Below are 18,668 nucleotides of genomic sequence, written 5' to 3'. Positions count from 1 at the left end.
TTTGGCATGTGCATTTAGTAATGTACAGGGTGGGCCATTTATATGGATACACCGTGCCACAAACAGGACTTTAATATCACCAACCATTCCCATGTTATTACGCTGTATCCATATAAATGGCCCACCCTGTATATGCAAGAAGGAGAATCTTTATTTGAAGGAAGAAAAAACTCAAGGAGGCACAGACAACATGATGAAAGACTGAGTAAAATACTTCCTCGTTGGTTTTACACTCGGTATTTATTGAAACAAAGTAGAGCATTGAGCCAATTTGTAAAAAATAACAAAATATTTGCTATAGCACATTAAGTTTAACAAACCTCAAATTCATAGAGAAGCTTATAAATATACATAGTTGGATTGGTAGAAATAGTTTGTCTAGCGAGAATCATCACAGGGACAGAAGTTAAGCGAGTGGTACTGGAAATCTGTGGCAGCATCGTAACCTGAACACCTGTGATACAATGTGTGTAAGAGTAAAGCTAAGCACGAGCATGACTTGGTTCCACGACGATAAGGTGCATTTCCCTTTTGCAAAAACAGTGAGGAGCCGCATCAGTGAGAATTACAGTTTAAAAAGTGAGCTTTGGGATGCCTGCCTCATTATTGGTCTATTCTGAAGATGATGCTTTTCTGCTGAAAGCTAAAACGAGGATTTAGGAAAATAAATACAGTTTACTGATTGGTTTGTTGGATAGACGTACTATATACACAGTGTGGAATATTTCTCCACTGTAACCACAACATTGCCCATATATATTTAAACCGTGTTAAGTATTGTAGAATAATGTTAAATGGATAATTTGAAGTAATATGGAAACATTGTAGACTATAATATTGATATAACGATAACAGCTGAACAGACACGTACAGACATGTTTAAGCCTCTGTATCAAAGTGCATAATGATGGAGGGCTTGTTGCAGCACCTGGGGAACTCTAAGGCATCTGGGACAGCTTAGTCAAAATGGCCCGATCCCCAAAATAGCCCTCTTCTTGTGCCCATTGTACTCCAAGGACTCGTACAAACCGACAGTGTTCCTTACTGTACATGTGAAGGGGGACAAGCAGACTTCAGCAACGATGTGAAGGCTGGTCTGGGAACAGGCCCTTGAAAAACACATCCATAGACTACAGCACACGTTCTCCTCTTTATAGTCTCTCTCTCCAAACAACAAAATAGGACCTTTTGTCAATTATGCCACAAAAATTAAACCTTACTCATCTACGAAAATGAAAGGCACAGTCCAATTTAAAACGTTGTGACCCATTTCCTCTACAGAGACAAGAAAAATGGCCTTTTCTGTGGTTTAAAAAAAAAAAAACAACCCCCCCACAAAAAAAACCAGTTAAAAGGAACCATGGTATAAAATTTCCAGCCAGTTTTAGGCACTTGAAAGATTTAAAAGTTTTCTGCTGATGAGCGGGCCAAAATAAAACATTACAATCTGAAAATAAATATTTCACAATACTCTCAGTTTCTGAGGACATATGATTTTTTTAAGTCTTTTTGCAATGGCATAATTGTTTAACTCTATAAATATAATTTATATAGTTTCTTTCTTCCATTCTCTCTGTGTTCAGCTCCTCTGCTCATGAATACACACAGATTTATGCCCATTATCTGCAAGCAAATACACACAGGCAACACTCTTCTTCTCACTTGCAGACAAATTGGTCTACGACTTTGGTGCAGCGCTTGCACTTGACGTAGCAGCACCAGTGGAACTTGCAGTGGCACCGCTCCACTATCTGGGCCTTGTACTGGTCATAACCTCTGCCACAGCACATCAGCTCACACCCATCCATGCCCTCTGAGGTCTTGTTGCAAAGCCGCCCCACTGTGCCCAAAGAGCCTGTGCTTTGGTTCTTCAAGCAGTAGTCTGGACTTTGCTCGATGTACACCAGGTCATGGTTCGTGGGAGGGTTGAACCTACTGTGCATCTGCACCAGCTTTCCTCTCGAGTTGAGTTTCATGGCTACGGCACTGTCATACTTTTCCTTCAGTGCATCGCCCACCTTGCGGAAGTCGGCCAGCTGCAGCCAGCAGGTCTTCAGGCTGCAGGAACCTGATACTCCGTGGCACTTGCAGGACACGTGGGCAAGGTCTGACACAATCTTGAGAAGAAGAAGATCGGAGAGAAACAAAAACAACAGGTTGCATAATTATTATTCTTCAGAAAACGGAAAAAAAGAAAAGAAACTTGACCACATGCTTCGTGCTGTAAATTCACCCTGCCTGTATAAATATTTGAATAATGTGCTGCTCTTGATCTCATGAGGCATCACTTTGCTAAAAAGGACAGAAAGTGCAGGGTGCTCCAGGGTGCAGTGATGTCCACTCGTTTGTCCTCCTTGAAAGAGTACAGCCTGGCAATCTGGCATTACGATTCCTTTGAGGTGGTTTCAAGATGTTTTAAAAGGAAAAGAAACTCCAGAGCTGTCTGCAGTGACTCCATCTTTTCATAGATCAAAGCCTCAGGAGAGCAGATGGAGCTGTTACACAGATGATCAGTGGAAACCTGTCTGATTGACCTGGACTGGCCTATCTCACTTAAAAAAAAACAAACAGAAAAAAGCCTTTCAAGCTCTGGTTGGTCTAATTTTTAAGCTTGAGGTATATACACGTCTCTCTGCTTGTTTTTAATCTTTAAAATAATAAAAGATTTCTGTGCACGTGTATGTGACTCGGCCATCTTACCCTCCGTCCTGCCTCATTATTGTGAAGATTCATCAACAGCCGTGCATTCTCGTGTGAGCCTTTGGGGAAGCTCTTCTCCCTCTCACGGGCATCCACGAACTCCCTGGAGAACCTATAGCCATAGTTGAGGTTGTCTCCGCAGCCGCCCCAGAGCCAGTCTCGGGGAAGATCTTTGGGGCGAGCAGCACGACTGCACCCACAGCTGGAAAGCTCACCCTCTCTGCAGGCCCGGCTCACGGCGTTCACCACTCCGGCGGCACTTATGGCATACGTGAATGCCGTTTCTCGACTGCCTGCAGATACAAATACCACATGACATTTGAAACAAGACAAGAGTAGAGATCCAAATTTTGTTTTAAGCTGCCCAATTTTAAAAACACTGCAGCCCATGAGACAAGAAAAGTGATCTCCATCCACTGCTTTCATTTTTGTAGGTTAAACATGCACGTTTCTTCTGTAGCCAGTGGATCTCCCCATCGTTTGCTTTAAGTGTGTGTGTACGGCACTTTGAGATGTGATGTCATTTGACAGCATTCACCATACACTTAAGATTACAGAGCACTTCAGCCAAGCGCTGCAGGGTCGTCATCAACAACATGTTGAACAGTGTAATCTGGTTTGCTGTTATTGGGCTTCAGCCAGAGAGAAGACGGCGCCCTCCAGTGACAGAGATCCTTCTTAACAAGTCTCTGCCATTTCACCCAAATTGAACGTGACAACGGTTCTTTTAGTTTATCTGTCACGACTGAGTGATTCTGGAGCCGCTGTACATTAATTCCAACTGTTTCTACCCTCAACATTTCCTCTATAGAGCGAAGACTAAAAAAAAAAAAAGCAGAAAATTGCACATAAGCAGTTTTTGTCGCTGTACGAAGCCACAAGAGAAAATTAACTAAAGAAGAAACAGACTAGCAAACTATGAAGCCATGCGTTGACACTGAAGACGAGGGCTGCTACACAATAAAAATGCACAGCTCATATACATGCTCGGTCAAACCTTTAGAGACTATGCTATAATGACAATAACACATGGACAGAGTGAGATGAGGGAAACAAAGGCGAGTGAACAGATAAGTCAAGAAAGAGACAGAAAAGAAACAAAACAAGCAATATAAGAAAAGAAACGCATTTAATATTCCAAAAAGGAAGAAAAGATGAATAAAGAAACCTCCTGGAGAGGCTGAAAGAGATCCAGGTGGGAAATACTGCTAGAAGCATTAGTGATCAGAGAGCGTGGTGGGGGGGGGGGTTTACTAGGTTAGTACAACTTTTAATCCAGCCTGAGAGTACTGGCCTAACGGTGGGCCTGCAGACAGACAAACTGTCGTCTCCCACACTGCTGCCGCCCTTCTAATGTCCCCCACCCTCGAGCTAGCCAAGCCATGCAAGGGAAAGAGTCTGAACCCAGCCACGCCGGCACCCCCTGGAGTTATGCTTTAAATCACCAGCAGTGTCCTAAGCCAGCAGACAGTAAGACAGGCTTTCATATGGACAGCTATAGAGGGGAGGACATGTTTACATGGCCCAAGGTGGACTGAGATGGGATCACTGTTGGGGAGGAAGTGGGAGGGAGAAGAGGAATGGGAGGAGAACGGCTGCTTGTGAAGAATCATTTGTGGAAAGGGAGTAAGGACCAGAGACACGGCAGGCAGAATCACCGAGAACAGAGTCAAAAGCTACACACAGAAGTACAGCGCGTTAAATGGTCGAGCAACACGAGTGAAACGGTGCGACATCCACGTGTCCATTCAAACCGTTTCAGCTCTGAGGACTCGAACTCCACCCTGTACAGTTCAAGTTAACTAATATTTTTTTGTACACAAAATGTTTACATTTTTCCTTAAAATGTGCCCGTTAGAAAAGTCATCTGCAAACACAGTAAGTGGAACGCTTCTCTGAATAAACAGTCACCACAGAAACTACTGACCATGTGTCCTGTAGCTAATCCAGAGAAAAGGTAACATTACATTTAAAATGTAATTTATTTCATTACATTTCCTTAGTGTGACAACACACTTCCAGTGTCTGCAACTGGTTTAATTTGGCTGAACTAAACACTGAAGACAAACTAAAAATAAATTTGAAAAATGGCCAAAACTGGAAGATCTGACCCGTTCAGATTTAGCATCCTAAGCTGCTCCAACATCCACGTAAAACTGGAACAATGTGTGTTTAATGATAGGACCCAAGAACAGGACTTGATTTTAGGGACTGGAAAGCTCTTGAACTTTCTATAAGAGACAAACAGACAATGTAATCTCTGACGTGGTGATATATCGGTCCATATACTCGTAGCACTCCCCTTACTTGTAAATACACAGAGTCAGCTACAGTCCAGAGTTTGTGTGTCTGCGTGTGTATGTGCGTCTTTGTGTATTAGACTGTCTCCCATTCATCAGGGGGGGAAAGCAGATTCTCCGACTCCCTCCTGCTCCATATCAGGGGGCTGGTTTAGCAGGCCAAAGCCACATGTGATTTATCGAGCAACCTCACCCACCAACTATTCCCTCCACACAGCTGCTGAGCATCAGCAGCCTCATACATTTCACACACTTTTCACAAACATAAAAAAGGGTCAGTGACTCAGAAAGAAGAAAAGAAAAAGACATAAAATATAAAAATCTAAATAACCCTGCTATATCTGGTACATACAGGAAATGTGCATATCAACATGCTGGTGAGTACAGTTATGAAGTGTTATCTTTGTTAGTTTCCTGTGTCTTTGTGTCTGCGTTTCTTAGAATATACAGCATGTCATACAGCCTTTGTCTCTTACCTATTTGCATGACCCGCCCAAAAACGGAGGAGTTGTCCACCGTGCTGCAGTTCCAGCGCCGATGTCTGAACTGGTACTGGCACTCTCTGATGCCCGTCTTGGCACCTTCACCAATGTACTGCATGTGGTCCTGGTAGAGCTGGCACAGTTTCTTCTGGCCCTGCGACAGGCCCACCAGCTGGCTGCACAGAGGCTGGGCGCCGATGATGTAGGCCTCTGGGATTAGTAAAGGGTTCATGGCCAGAGACCTGCGTGAAGGGGACACACAGTGCAGTGTTTTCAGTCATGTGTCATTAAAACAAATGCATCCAAGTTGTTGGGCCAACACTGCAATCAGCAGCTGATTTCACTTGATTGGGTTTTCTCCCCTTTGATGATGAAACTATGTTAATCAGTGAAATGGAGGTGCAGTTAGTTCCTGGGTGGAGTAAAACCCTGTACACTCTTAATGTCGGAGGACAGTCGATGTGAAGTCATTTAGAGCCAAGAATATACAGCGAGTGAAGCTTAGACAGAGGAAAGAGCAGTCAGGAGATAAAGATGAAAGGAAAAGAAAGAAAACGCAAGTAAAACACAGATGCATGAAGGAAATAAAGGGCTACGTTTTAAAAACACACCACTGTTGTCAGACAAACGAAAGCTCATGCTCCCGCATCACCAGTGGCTGACTGCTGCGACCACTGTAATTACTTTTGAGTTGAACAATTTTTTTTTACAGTTTTTTATATTATTTTTTTAATTAATAAAAGACACAAAGCTGTTATAAGGACAGAGTTGATGCTACTAGATTGCCTACGCTGGCTAAAACTGTGAATTTGGAATGAGTTTAAGGTTCTTTATGTGCCTATAAAGCCACGCATCGGTTGGCTCCCGGGTGTATTTAAGAAGTTCTCTGCCCCTGTGCTGCTAGGTCTCTGAAATCCTCTGGGCAACTGCTTTTAACTGCTCCATGATCGAGGTTAGTGGGAGATTTTTGTGGCGGGAGCTCCAATGAACTGGAACAGCCTTCCTCTCACAATCAAATGCTACCCGCCTTGCAGGACTTAAAGAAAAAACAAAACAACAACATGTACATATTTTAAATGACCCTGGGACATTTTTAGTCACCTTAGTATTTTTATATTAATTTAAAAAAAAATAATCTCACAACTTCTGATATCATTCCACAACGTTGTTGTTGTTATATAGTTTGTGCTTTTTGCACCTATTTTTGATGTTACTTATCCAATGAAGGTATACAGCTCTTTGCCCAAATTCATATATTTTAAAACAGGACATTTTTTCCAAACTGAATTATATAAGGATTTCCATGTGTGTTTCAAAATGTGCATTTTTTTCCATCTTAACTTTAAGTTATGTAAAGGCCGGTATGTTTTAAAAGAAACGTGTAGCTTACTACAAAAATATATATAAAAACACAGATATGATTAATTCTCATAGGTTTTCTCAAGTGCATTTCTTCATGTCAACTCACTCGAGCAAGAGTAAAATTCAGCAGTTGTGTAACTTCTTATAGCACCAGATCATTTCAGCTAAAATAATTGTTCCGTTCAATTTTGTGGAAGAGAAACACAAAAACAGAGCGAGAGAGCGAGGAAGGAGGAAACACCAGTATGAGCATCTGGTTCCAGGCCACAGGACAATTAGAGCGGCCCATCTCAGAGCCCCCAGAGAGAGACAATTAGCCCCTAGTGTAACCTGATAGACTACTCAGCGGCAAGGAAACACAGAGGGAATACGCAGAAACATACACAGATATACACAAACAGGCACACAGTAGAAAGGGGGAAGAAGAAAAATAAATCATGCACACTAGTGCAGTCTGATGCTGTCTCACAAACATGCAATGAGCGCGCTCACAACTCCAACGCTCCAAATCACTCACACCTGTGCGTCCTCTCGAAAAGGAAACTGACAGACACACACTGTGTGAACATCCTTTCCAGGGTCTGCTGTGTAGTAATGTGTGAGTCCTCAGCTGCAGGACTAATTTGAGCTGTTTCAACTTTAATGTAGCTTCCTACTTAGCTTAATTAGTTTGTATCTGTATAAAATCTTTACAGTTATTTGTTTACATTGTTATTTTTCTATAACTCTACCAGCAGAGTATGTCACTATTTGCTCTGATTTGCTCCACTGGAAAATAAAAATATTTTCTAAGACGTTTTGGGTTAAATGTCCAATGTTCTTGAACAGGAGCTCTGATTGGGTACAATAAATATTCACCAAGTGTATAAACACACAGAGCTACTGGATGTCAAGTGTTGTGATTATCAGAAGTGCTAGGTGTGTTGAAAATATAGACTTCTTTTAACGGAAGCAGGATATGTACGTACACACACACACACACACACACACACACACACACTATTTGCAAATATTTGGACGCAGACTCGAAAACCACAGCATTCTATGTTTTTTTGCAATGTTCATAATTTTGGTTTGGCAAAAGAAAGTAAGGGAGAGAAAGTTTTCTTGCAAAGCTAATGGTATACACAGAGTATGACATATAGATCACACATATACAGGCCTCAACAAATAAACACTTAAAAAAAACAGTCAGTATCACCTATATGTAACTTTTTGCCGAGTCTTTTTAGGCACCGCTGTCTTATTTACAAATTAGCGTATGACAGAAAAGAGAAAGAATGACAAGTAAACACACTTCAAAGGCGCACACTGAACAAATTAAGACTCACAGAATTGCTGGCATATGGAAAGAAGATTATTGCATACCACCATGAGTTGGCCTCCACCACCACCTGCATGAGGAGAGTGAGGAGTGTGAGGGCAAAGACACAGTGTCTGGAGTCCAACACGCTGCCAAAGGGCCAGCAATTCGGCCGACGCACACAGCCTAGCCCCAGGTTCATACTGCCAGTGATCTGAAGGAGAACAGAGAACAGGATACTTGTCAGTCTGCCTGCTTGACTAGATGTTTGTTTCTCATGCACAACTTTGGCATATTATGGAAAGAAAAGGGCAGAGAAAATGTTCTTTCAGCTGGATTGCTGTATATTTTACATCTCATTTACATGCGCGTGTGTGATGAAATCCCTGTAGCCATCACTGCTTGCACAGCAGAGCAGTCATTTGGCAACATATCAGAGTGTGAATCACACGAGACCGACACACAGCCAGAGAAGACACAATGGCTATGAAACCCCACAAGACACATTCCAGACATTTCACTTTAAGGCACAGAGAGACTGAGAAGTGCTGGTTAGACAATTTAATTCAAACTTATTTTTAACAAATATTAACGCATTTTAACGAAAAGGACCATGGGTTGTTGGTTTTTTTTAAGGCCAATAAAAATAAAACAGAACTGTAGCTCCAAGTTCCGCTTTTATTTACATTTCTGGGAGACCCACCTGTATTTTCTTTTGCTAAGAATGTTTTGTTTATTTGAAAAACTATAATAAAACTGTTTTTAAAACAAATAATTTTAATTCGGTTTTTTTTAATCGTGGGTAATTAAATTAATTATAAGAAAAAACGCGGATTTTGTTTTTAAAAAGATGGAACAATTAAAAAGCAAAGTCTATTTCTCGTAACTACGAAAAGTGGCGATTAAACGTGTAATCTGACAGAGGCCTAATGGACATCTCTTTGTGTAATTAGCCTATATTAAGATTAATTTTTCTACTTATTAATTGAAAATGGATCTGACAGCAGCCAGGTGGCGGGGGGATGACGACCGGATACTTCGCAGCTTTTGCGCAAAGAAAACCGCACAGAATTTAAAACAAGAAAAGAAAGAAAATGTCAATTATCTGCACACAACAGCACAGCTTTGTTGCCATTTTGGCAGAAAATTAGGTCAAATAATTACTCCTAAATTTGCGAGTTAAAACGATGTGGCAGCCTTCCATCTTGTTCGTGTGTGAATTTTTGGGATCGAGAGCAAGTCTAATTTGTCACGCTGCATTATTTTCCAGGGTTGAGTCGTGGAGACCCGGGCCTGCCTAAGACTCATTAAAAACAAGGCCAAGTTCACCATCACTCACCCAGCGCGCGCGCACACTCGCGCACAACACACACACGAACACGTGCTTTTGGTTTGCGTGCTGCCTCGTAATAGTTGGTGAAGTTATGTTCTTCGGAGTTCCTCCACATAAATTAAAAGCAATAATCCACAGAGGGCGGCGGTTTTACACTGATTTTAAACCACTAATTGGAGCAGTTCTGCCTGAAAGGAAGTGGATTTTTTTTATATTTTAAAACATTTTTGTAATTTATTGATAATCAATTAAATATTATTTTTGGCAAAACAGTTTGCTAGGAGTAGCTGAACAGCGGTGGTGACTCACAGGGTTCATTTGGCAGATTGAGTCACGGAGCTACACGGGTATGTGCGCGCATTGATCTGACAATTCACATCTGAGTTTCATCCACTCAGAACAAAGAAGAGTATAAATCTTACATTTTGTTTTCATCGACGGCACAAACTAACTTTATTAATGTGAATATGATTTTTTTTATAAGCTAAGCAAATCCTGCGTTCAGTGACCCTTGGAAACGATCTGACCCGAGCGAGGTATTCATAGGACGTGACCGGATGACTGATGGCTATACTGCAGAGTTTTGTCAGTCAAAGTGGTATCTAGCTAAATGAACAAATTTCAGCTAGAATGATAAAGCAGTAGGCAGTACTTCAGTCAAAGTTAATTTCAGGGGGTATTTTAAAGAGCCACATGGCACTAAAACCGAGAGAGCACGCATAGGAGGGGCAGAAAAAAGTCTGCCTTTTAGGACTAGAACTAGAGCTGGGAATACCTCAAACCCGGGCCTAGATATTACCCCGTTCTGGTCTCGTGTTGTTAAAACGCTTGGAAAAACTATTTAAAATATCACTAAACAGATTAATTGTGTTTTAAAAGTTTTAGCCACAATAAAATGTGAAAAATGTAAAGGAAAGCCAGTATGTGCTCAAAGTCAAGTTATGTTATGCTTAATTTAAGGACCGGTCTATTTAAAAAAAAACAAAAACAAAAGAACAACATATTTACAGACTAAAGTCGACAGCGATCATGTATGCTGACTGTGAATAAAACGAGTTACACTAGGCTTTTTTTGGTGTGGATGCGCGGGCTGGTGGAGAATGAGAAAGAAAAATGTATGAGGTAAGAAAAAGAAATACATCTATTTTTAAACATATAAAACACTCATTAATGACTGAAATATTGTGTGCATCTAACAGGACAAGATGATGAGCGTTTTTTCTCCTGTCTGCCCCGATGTTTACACAAAACCAGGAGAGGGAGCCAGGTACAAGGAGTTGAGAGCAGCAGAGAACACTGCCTGTTCACTTAACAATAGAACACTGTTCGGTAAAAGCTTTTAAGCAGAAATCATATGCATTTCTAACAAATACTGTGCTTTTTTTTATTTAATGTTTGCACAATAGCGAAGTGCCAAACGGCTGTCAGGCCATAGGAATGGGGGGTGGGCGCATGTTTCACACATCACATCTGTCAAGCACTTTTGTCCACATCCAGAGCCTGTATAAGTTCAAAAACATCCCACTGAAACACAAATTTTCCACTATTTAAGATAAACTGTGGCTGGGGTGGAAATCTGAGTCAACTAGGAGACGTATAGACTACTCACCGGGGAGCACAGCCCGTTAGAAGCCGTAATCCACTCCCTGCAGACGATATCAAACCAATAATCACAGTGCAGGCCAGGTGGATTTAAGATTTCCTTTTCCGCTGCACTCAAGGCAAGTACCGGAGTTTCTTTTTTTTTTCGTTTTCCCCGGAATCTCTTGGAAAATGCCTGGTTGGGATGAAGAAAGTGCAACTCAGGGAGTCAAAGCTGAGAGTTCTTCAGGTTTAGTGTTTGACGCACACCTCGAAAAAAAAAAAAAATCAGTGCAAGCGCTCCGTGCGCTTAACAGCTTAAAGTCTGGTAGTAAGCAGCGGGATGGATAAAGTATCTAGTGACTGTGTGTGGAAATAGTCCTTTCCTTTCACGATTCAGTGCGTGACTTTGCGGTACCTATTAACAAATACAACCACCTACGGCAACCCAAAGCGCCACTGGCGGAAACCTAACTGTTGATTCGCTTCTAATTAAAAGCAGCATGAAACTTGTCTGTCCAAGTGGAAAACTGTCCCAGAATCCAGCTAAACTACACCACAAGAAGAAGAAGAAAAAAGACGTGTAAAAATGTTAAGACAATTAATTCCAGCAGATCACACGCTCACGCCACGGCGCGTTTTACCTGCGGAAAGATCCACACGGTGATCCTCGCCACAAACGACTTGTCAATTTACCTTCCATTCTGTGCAAAAAAACAAAAACGACTCAAGACAATTCCCCAACTCCAATTAAAAGTCTCCGCTCTCAAAAAAAGCAAGTCATTCATCCGCCTCACCGAAAAAAATAAATAAAAACATTAATTGATCGGCTCCAGACTTTATGCTCCAAAAACTTTCCGCGCGGACTATCTCCAAACAGTGCGGCTTGGCGAGCGCGCACGGTGCCAGGGGGAGGAAAAGAGCACAGCGTGTGAACAACAGCGGCTTTTCTGAAGCTCCAAGTGCGTCGTCCTCCCACACCGTCTGTGTTGAAGTGCAGAAAACTATCCCTCCCTCTTTTCTTTTCTCCCCTCTCTCGTTCTCTCTCTCTCTCACCTGCTTCCCGGTCGCCTCCTCTCTCAAACTAGCACATTGCTGCAGTGATGCGCGGAGCAAAACCTTCACATGGCGCATGCGCTTCACATTTCTCCTCAAATCCCTCTTTTCTTCTTCCAGTCACCAACTTTCAACAACCAAGGAATTTCAACGTAGTTGGAATTGAGGAGAGAGAGAGAGAGAGAGAAGTGAGGAGGGGGGGGGGGGAGAGAGAGAAGTGAGGGGGGGGGGGGGGGGGGGGAGAGAGAGAGAGAGAAATGAGGAGGGGGGAGAGAGAGAGAGAGAGAGAGAAGGGCGGAACAGGCTGTTACAAAACAAGCGTCTCTATTACCTAAAACAAACTTATAAAGCACCCGAGGCTATTACCCTATCCATACCAGAGCAGCGTTTGGATTTTCACTGGCAGCAGATCGAGTTACCACTCAGTAAAATCAAGACAAGCAGGTCCATATCATGTGCTTATACAGGCTGCTCTCATCACCTAAGTGCCCGTGAGCATTACAGTCATTATAAATAGCTCCCAGGCATAATAATTATTATTTTATGGTACGTTATCTCAAAACATGCTGCAGGAATCTGTCAGCTTATAGTTCGATTTTTTCACGGAGTACAGTCTGAGGGTAAAGTGTTCAATCCTTTTAATGTGTCACACTGTAGATTACTCAGTCTGTACACAATGAGGCCATTCAAGGGTGAAAGACGTGTAGTTTTCAATTGCGATGGACAGAACCTGGTTGGAGGAAACAGAGACAGGATAACAGTCAGTGAAAGAAACAATGCTAAAATTAATGCAAGGAGACAGTCACCTGTATATCTGGCTGCGGACCAAAATAAAGACTTGCTTTTAACTGATAGAGGAGCTGAGATGATTACACTGATGTAGTTGCCTTAATTAAGTGCCATCAATCTCGCAGGTCTGCTGCCTTTCCTTTACATTATGTGATGGAAAATGCCTGATTTGGCTCCCAGCTAGCTTTTTTTGTGACGTTTTTTACAGCACTTGGACAAAATCCAAGTGTAAGCTGTATTTTCTTTCAAATGAGCTTCTTAGTATGATGCAAAGCTATATTTTTACATTTTTATACGTGGTGGTGCAGTGGTTACCACTGTTCCCTGGTAGATGAAGGTTGTGTGTTTGAACCGTCTGAGTCCTTTCTGTGCAGTGATGGACTTCAGAGCTGCTCCCCTGTTTGGACCAGTGAGAGCTGCCATACAGATTCCAGTCCCATAGTCACCACGTATGATCTAACAGTAGCCATCAAGCTTTAACACCACACACCATGTGTGTAACTGAAAGCTGAATCTTATTATATATTGAGACTTAATATTAACAATGCTTATCTTTGCCAGACAGGTTTTTGGCTGTTTTCACACAGCGTAGGACTGTAATATTGTTGTGTCGTCATAGCTGTGACAGCATTGAGTCCTGGGCATTTTGGGCTCACAGCGTTACCATGTTGAATGCTGGAGACTTCTGACTGTGTCAGAGAACACTTTAAAACATCCTTAGCCACCCCCACCACTACCCAGCACCACCATGCCTCACTACCCCTGCCTCCCCACAAGTCCCCCTAGGATAAAAAAGGGCAACATCTGGCTGAGTTTATGAGGGAGAGAGAGAGAGAGAGAGAGAATTGGTTGACTATGAAAACCAAAAAAAAGGGAAAAAAAAAAATTTTTCTCGGGCAGCGCAAGAAACTATTGTTGTAGATGCCATTAGTGGGGGGACTTTAAACTTGTGAAAAATACTCGTTGTTGCACTCACATGTATCAACAACCCCAGCATCAGTGCTCATGCTGGTCTCGCTAATGAAGCACACACAGTTTGCACAGTTCTTGTGAAACCAATATTTTATTCAAACAACAGAAACAGGCTGATCACTGCAAACCACTGTGGAAGAAGTCAAGGGCGACTGCTGTTACCCCAAACGTTCATATCATCACAACGAAGACAGTGTAGCACAAAACCACACACACACGCACGCACACACTACAAAAACTGTACATATTAGGTAACAACCAAATGAAAACACCACTATGCTGCTAAATTAAACTGCAATTGTACATTGTCATCACATCAGGTCAAGCTCCAGTACAGTGAAAAAAAGTATTAATGCAAGACACTTGATTATAATCAGATTAGTCACTCAGATTCACAGATCAATAGACAGTAACATAATACACCACTCGTTGAAATCAGAACAATAAGTCACATGAATCTGTGATATTTAAAAAAGAAGAAGAAGAAGAAAAGTGGCACTCAAATAGTTTCAGCTGTAGAAAATCAAACAGAACATGAAAGTGGTTCATTAAACAATGAAGGGGAGGCAAGACGAACACAAGGAGAAATGTATACAGACTTTTCTTATAATAAGTTGGCTGCTTTGAGGTCAGCTGTGTTTTCCTCCCAGTTAACTAAGGACCCTATTCTTGGAAAAGAAGGAAGCTAATCATCAAACATTTTGTGGTGATCTCTCTGCAGGAAATGGGAGATGGGCAAGGGTGGTTTTACAAAGCACTCAGTTGCAGTGTCATTTCAGTAATGTATCTCAGCAGATATCTCCTTTGGCACAATACATTGAGAAGGTCTCTGTGGATTATGGATTACAAGGTCCGTGTTGTCATATTTACACAAGTCTGATATTTAGCTGCAAACGTGAATACTTTTCATGCTACCATAAAAGAGTCTAGAGCTGGCATGAGTTCCTCGGGCTCAGCTCGGCCGCACTCATAGTCAACAGTTGTTTGGGGGACGGTTGATGAGAAGCCAGGACTCTGTAGCACCACGGTACTGTAAAATAAATCCAGCTTCCAAATGAAGAAATCTGGAGAAATGAAGGCAGTGGACCGCTTGCCACACTGATGCCAGATGTTCTGATGAGGTGCATTCACACACAGTGTTCCCAGGTCTTCTGTGGGCCACTGCATACCAGTTGCTAGAATAACTCATTTATGCCCATCTGAAAACTTCACCAGAATCCAAGTGCAATGGTGGGTGCTTGAGTGTGCATTTATATCTGTGTTTAATCAGGTCTGGTGGTCTCGATGGTGAAGGATATATGAGCCGGTGTATCTGTGTTCTTGTAGCTGATGCCTGGTATCTGATTCCACGAGCTGTGAGAAGAAACATTGAGAACAAAGTGAGTAAAACATGTAAAATGCAAAGAATACAACAAACGAAACAAACTAATGCTAAACTCTCTGTGTCACATAGGTGTGTGAAAATGCGTTTTCTAGTCGGTGACGTTAGGTTGTTTTTAATTTCCACGGTGATCTCCAAAGAGGTTACATCACATCGCTGGACAAACAGACCGCAGACAATAGAGTCCAGTGTGGACATTTCGTGTTTTTTATGCTATAGCTTGACCATTTTTTCCTGTAACTGTCTGGCAAGTCTCCAGAGCTCCTTAAGAATTCCCTAAATGCAGTTGGCAGCAACTCAAACATCAAGTGCTCATTAATAAAAAGAAAAAAACCCTATTGGAATGTGTCTGTTACTCGGGCCGCACAGCAGTCAGTAACAACTCACTTCTTTCCTGAGGGCTGTGAAACAATGATGTATGTCTAGTACGCTGGGGGCGCCTCATTGGCTGAGCAAACAGGCCCGAAAATAACTACCAATCACTGAAGACATTATCATCAGTCATCAGGGAGGCATAGTGAAGGAACTTCAAGACAAACTTAGACATATGCACAGGTAAATACATGAAGATCCCAAAACACTTAAGTTGCAATTAATGGTAATTAACTGTCGCATCCTGGGTTGGTGTATATGTATGAAGAGAAATGTCAAATTACAAGTAATTGTTCCAGATTTGCTGGGCAGCTCACACTTTTTCTGCTTCACTTTGATTGGCTGCTCAGCAAAAAAAAAAAAGGACCATCCATTACAGGCAGAAGCAAATAAACAGGAATAGCAATTAAAGTGAAATCATTTGTTATGCAATGCAGGGTGTGTATGTGAGCATGTGTACACGTAGCTGTTCTTGGATGTAAGTTTTACCAAATAAATATGTGCATGTGTGTGTATGTGAGAATTTGCCTAGGTGGGTTCGAGGCCATTCTCAGGTTTCTTTGCACTTAAATTAATGATTCGGAGGCCCAAGAATCAACAAATATGGCCCCCGGCAGGGCATAATGGAGAGCACGACCTGCCCGTGGATGTGTTTGAAGACTGCTCCTCTTTCTTCTCTGTCAGCACCTCACTACCTCCAGACAACAGACGCATTCACTACACAAACTCACATGCGACGCCTGCGTTCATGCTGTTAATGAGGAAGTGTGTTGCTATGTGGTCATGAATGTGTGTATGCTTATCGACCTGTGATTATTTAACATGTCAGCATGTTGTGACAGAGTGTTAAAATCACACGAAACTTTTTGTTCCTTATTTGAAGTGTTGGCTTTGTGGTCACGACTTTTTCATTTCTTTTTTTTTGGCAGCTTTATGAATGTGATAAAGCAAAGCATATTATGTCAGACAGGACCACGCGTGGGATAATTGAGTGAGCTCAGATGGCTCTGACAGGGCGCTTAAAGCCTTTTGTGCCAAAAGGTCAAAGTTTTTTTTTTTACAGCTAAATCCACCCAAAGAAAAGTCACCTGCGTGTTCACTGCATTTCAGCTTAGTGAGGTAGTAACTGTCACCGAGTCTATAGTTGCTCTTATGACTTTATATGCCCCTTAAATTACTTGTTCCAGCAGATGTTCTTCCATTGCTTGAATGATGTGTAACAGAAACAACTTGCAGATATTTCCTTATGCAGTAATGCGAAAAAAAGGATGAGCTGAGAATTTGATGTTTGCCAGAAAGTGGCAAAGACATGTGGAGGAAGAGAAAATGGTTTTGTGTAACGGTCTGGCAAAATGAAAACGGTAAAAGTGTTGGAATGTGATAAACTGCAGAATAATATGCAAACACTGACCCGAATCTTCAAAGCGCAACTACTGATAACCAAATGTTAACAACTCATCCAACACATCCGATTCCCTGCCATCATTACTAGGAGGAAAGAAATGAAAGTACTAATACTAAACATGAATTTGCTTTATACGTTTAACTGGAAAGGTCTCAAACTCCAAACAGCCATTCCTTATCCCCATGTAACTTTCATCCCCACCCCTCCACTCCTGGCTTCCTTGACGATGGGTACGTGTGTGTAAATGATTAGTACCAAAATTAGCAACATCTGATGTTTATTTCAGGTTAAGGAGGTAAGTAAATAAATAAATGAATGAATGACTAAATACACCGCCTGCTTTTATAGAAACATTGTGTAGAAATGATTCAGGAAGTGGATATTCTGCTTTGTTATCTACTGGTCCGTCATGAGGATTGGATATGAAATCCCAGAGTCTGAATGCAAGCGGCTGAACTCCTTCTTGTCTTTAAGTGCTACTTATATAAACTTGTTGTTAAATGGATCCTTGCAGAGGTTTGGACCACCAGTGTTAGAGTGCTGCTCTTTCACTTGGAATTACCCCTGTGGTTGGTGTTCTATCACTCCTAAGAAAAAAGAGAAACACACTAAATTCAATTACCAGTACAAAGACCCCCCCAGCTCAGTCTACAGAGAGGGGAGACATAAAGCAAGTCAGTTGGTTGTATGATGATGAAGCTATTTAGGGTGAAATACAAGCATAGTGGGTGGGGATTTTCTTCCTGTCTTAATAGTCATGACTTCGTTTTTTTGGAGGAAATCTGTAAATCCTGACATAGTATGTGACCATTCATATCGTACCATGTTTTGAAACTGCTGCCAGGAAATCTCTTATCATATATCAGAGCCTTACACTAGTGGTGACTAGATATGCTCCATGATGGTAAAGACAAACAAACAAAAAAGAAAAAGAAAGAACGGTTCGATCCCAGGAAATGCTTAAGGTGCAAAAAGTGAAACTGTAAAGTGGGGGAGTCTGAAAGCACCAATCTGATGTCACACAATGCTGTGAACTAAAAGCACTAAAAAAGGAGGAAAAATAAAGCAAAAAATTGAGATCACATGGCCATCCCATCATCCTAGAATCGTAGCCTTTTCAAACCCTTTAAATGTGGTCAGGAAGAGAAAGTATCTCCTCTCAACAATTGCTTCAAGAGCTTGCTCCTTCTTCCCTCGACCCCCCCCCCCCCCTTCTTTCTTTCTTTCTTTCTTTTCTCTGCCTGACTTTTACAACTTCCTCCTGGTTGGGGCTGCAGCTCTAACCCAAACAAAACTCCATTTTTTAGTTATTGGCCCTCATGGCATGTAATGGAGAATCAAGCTAATTATCCCTACAGCTGTTTTCACTTGCTTTTTATGTAAGCAATACCTGGCTGATGCAGAGAGCAACAGTGAGGCCCTTCTTAGCGCTCCAGGCCTCCAGGCCGGCTGGAATTAGAGAGCAAAATGCCAGGTTTCCCTCCCCCGATACTGCCTGTGTGTACCCCTGAACCCATCTCCCAGCACACATCCCAGTCTAACTCAGCCAGACACAGTCCCCCACACATCCAAAGCTTCTGCGTCCACTCCCTATTACATCTCTCTCTCGCTTTGATGTTTAGCAAAGCTGCT

At 41.9% G+C, this 18,668-nt stretch overlaps 2 protein-coding genes across 4 annotated transcripts in view; both read right to left on the bottom strand.

Annotated features, from left to right (window-relative positions):
- Positions 1–221: 221 nt before the first annotated feature.
- Positions 222–12,188, bottom strand: wnt5a (wingless-type MMTV integration site family, member 5a). 2 transcript variants are annotated; one of them, XM_084917244.1, is made up of 5 exons: positions 11,706–12,188; positions 8,213–8,361; positions 5,477–5,724; positions 2,701–2,993; positions 222–2,117 (listed from the first exon to the last, which is right to left on the bottom strand). In XM_084917244.1, exons 2-5 carry the CDS (start codon positions 8,347–8,349, stop codon positions 1,659–1,661), a joined length of 1,137 nt encoding a protein of 378 aa, XP_084773370.1. In that variant the 5' UTR covers positions 8,350–8,361; positions 11,706–12,188; the 3' UTR covers positions 222–1,658. The 2 variants fall into 2 exon arrangements, with proteins under 2 accessions (XP_084773370.1, XP_084773369.1); XM_084917243.1 differs by having other exon boundaries at positions 11,090–12,185.
- Positions 12,189–13,950: 1,762 nt separating this feature from the next.
- Positions 13,951–18,668, bottom strand: part of LOC146363672 (ERC protein 2) — a 159,425-nt gene continuing 154,707 nt past the window's right edge. For both annotated transcript variants that reach the window (XM_084918139.1, XM_084918138.1), the window contains one exon: positions 13,951–15,231. The gene's annotated coding sequence lies outside the window, so the exon portion shown is untranslated. The remainder of the gene's footprint in view (positions 15,232–18,668) is intronic.

Source organism: Perissodus microlepis, chromosome 20 (assembly GCF_051167445.1).
Source record: "Perissodus microlepis isolate ML-2025 ecotype Zambia chromosome 20, ASM5116744v1, whole genome shotgun sequence".
Lineage (NCBI taxonomy): Eukaryota > Metazoa > Chordata > Actinopteri > Cichliformes > Cichlidae > Perissodus > Perissodus microlepis.
This window is presented reverse-complemented; position numbering and strand designations above follow the sequence as displayed.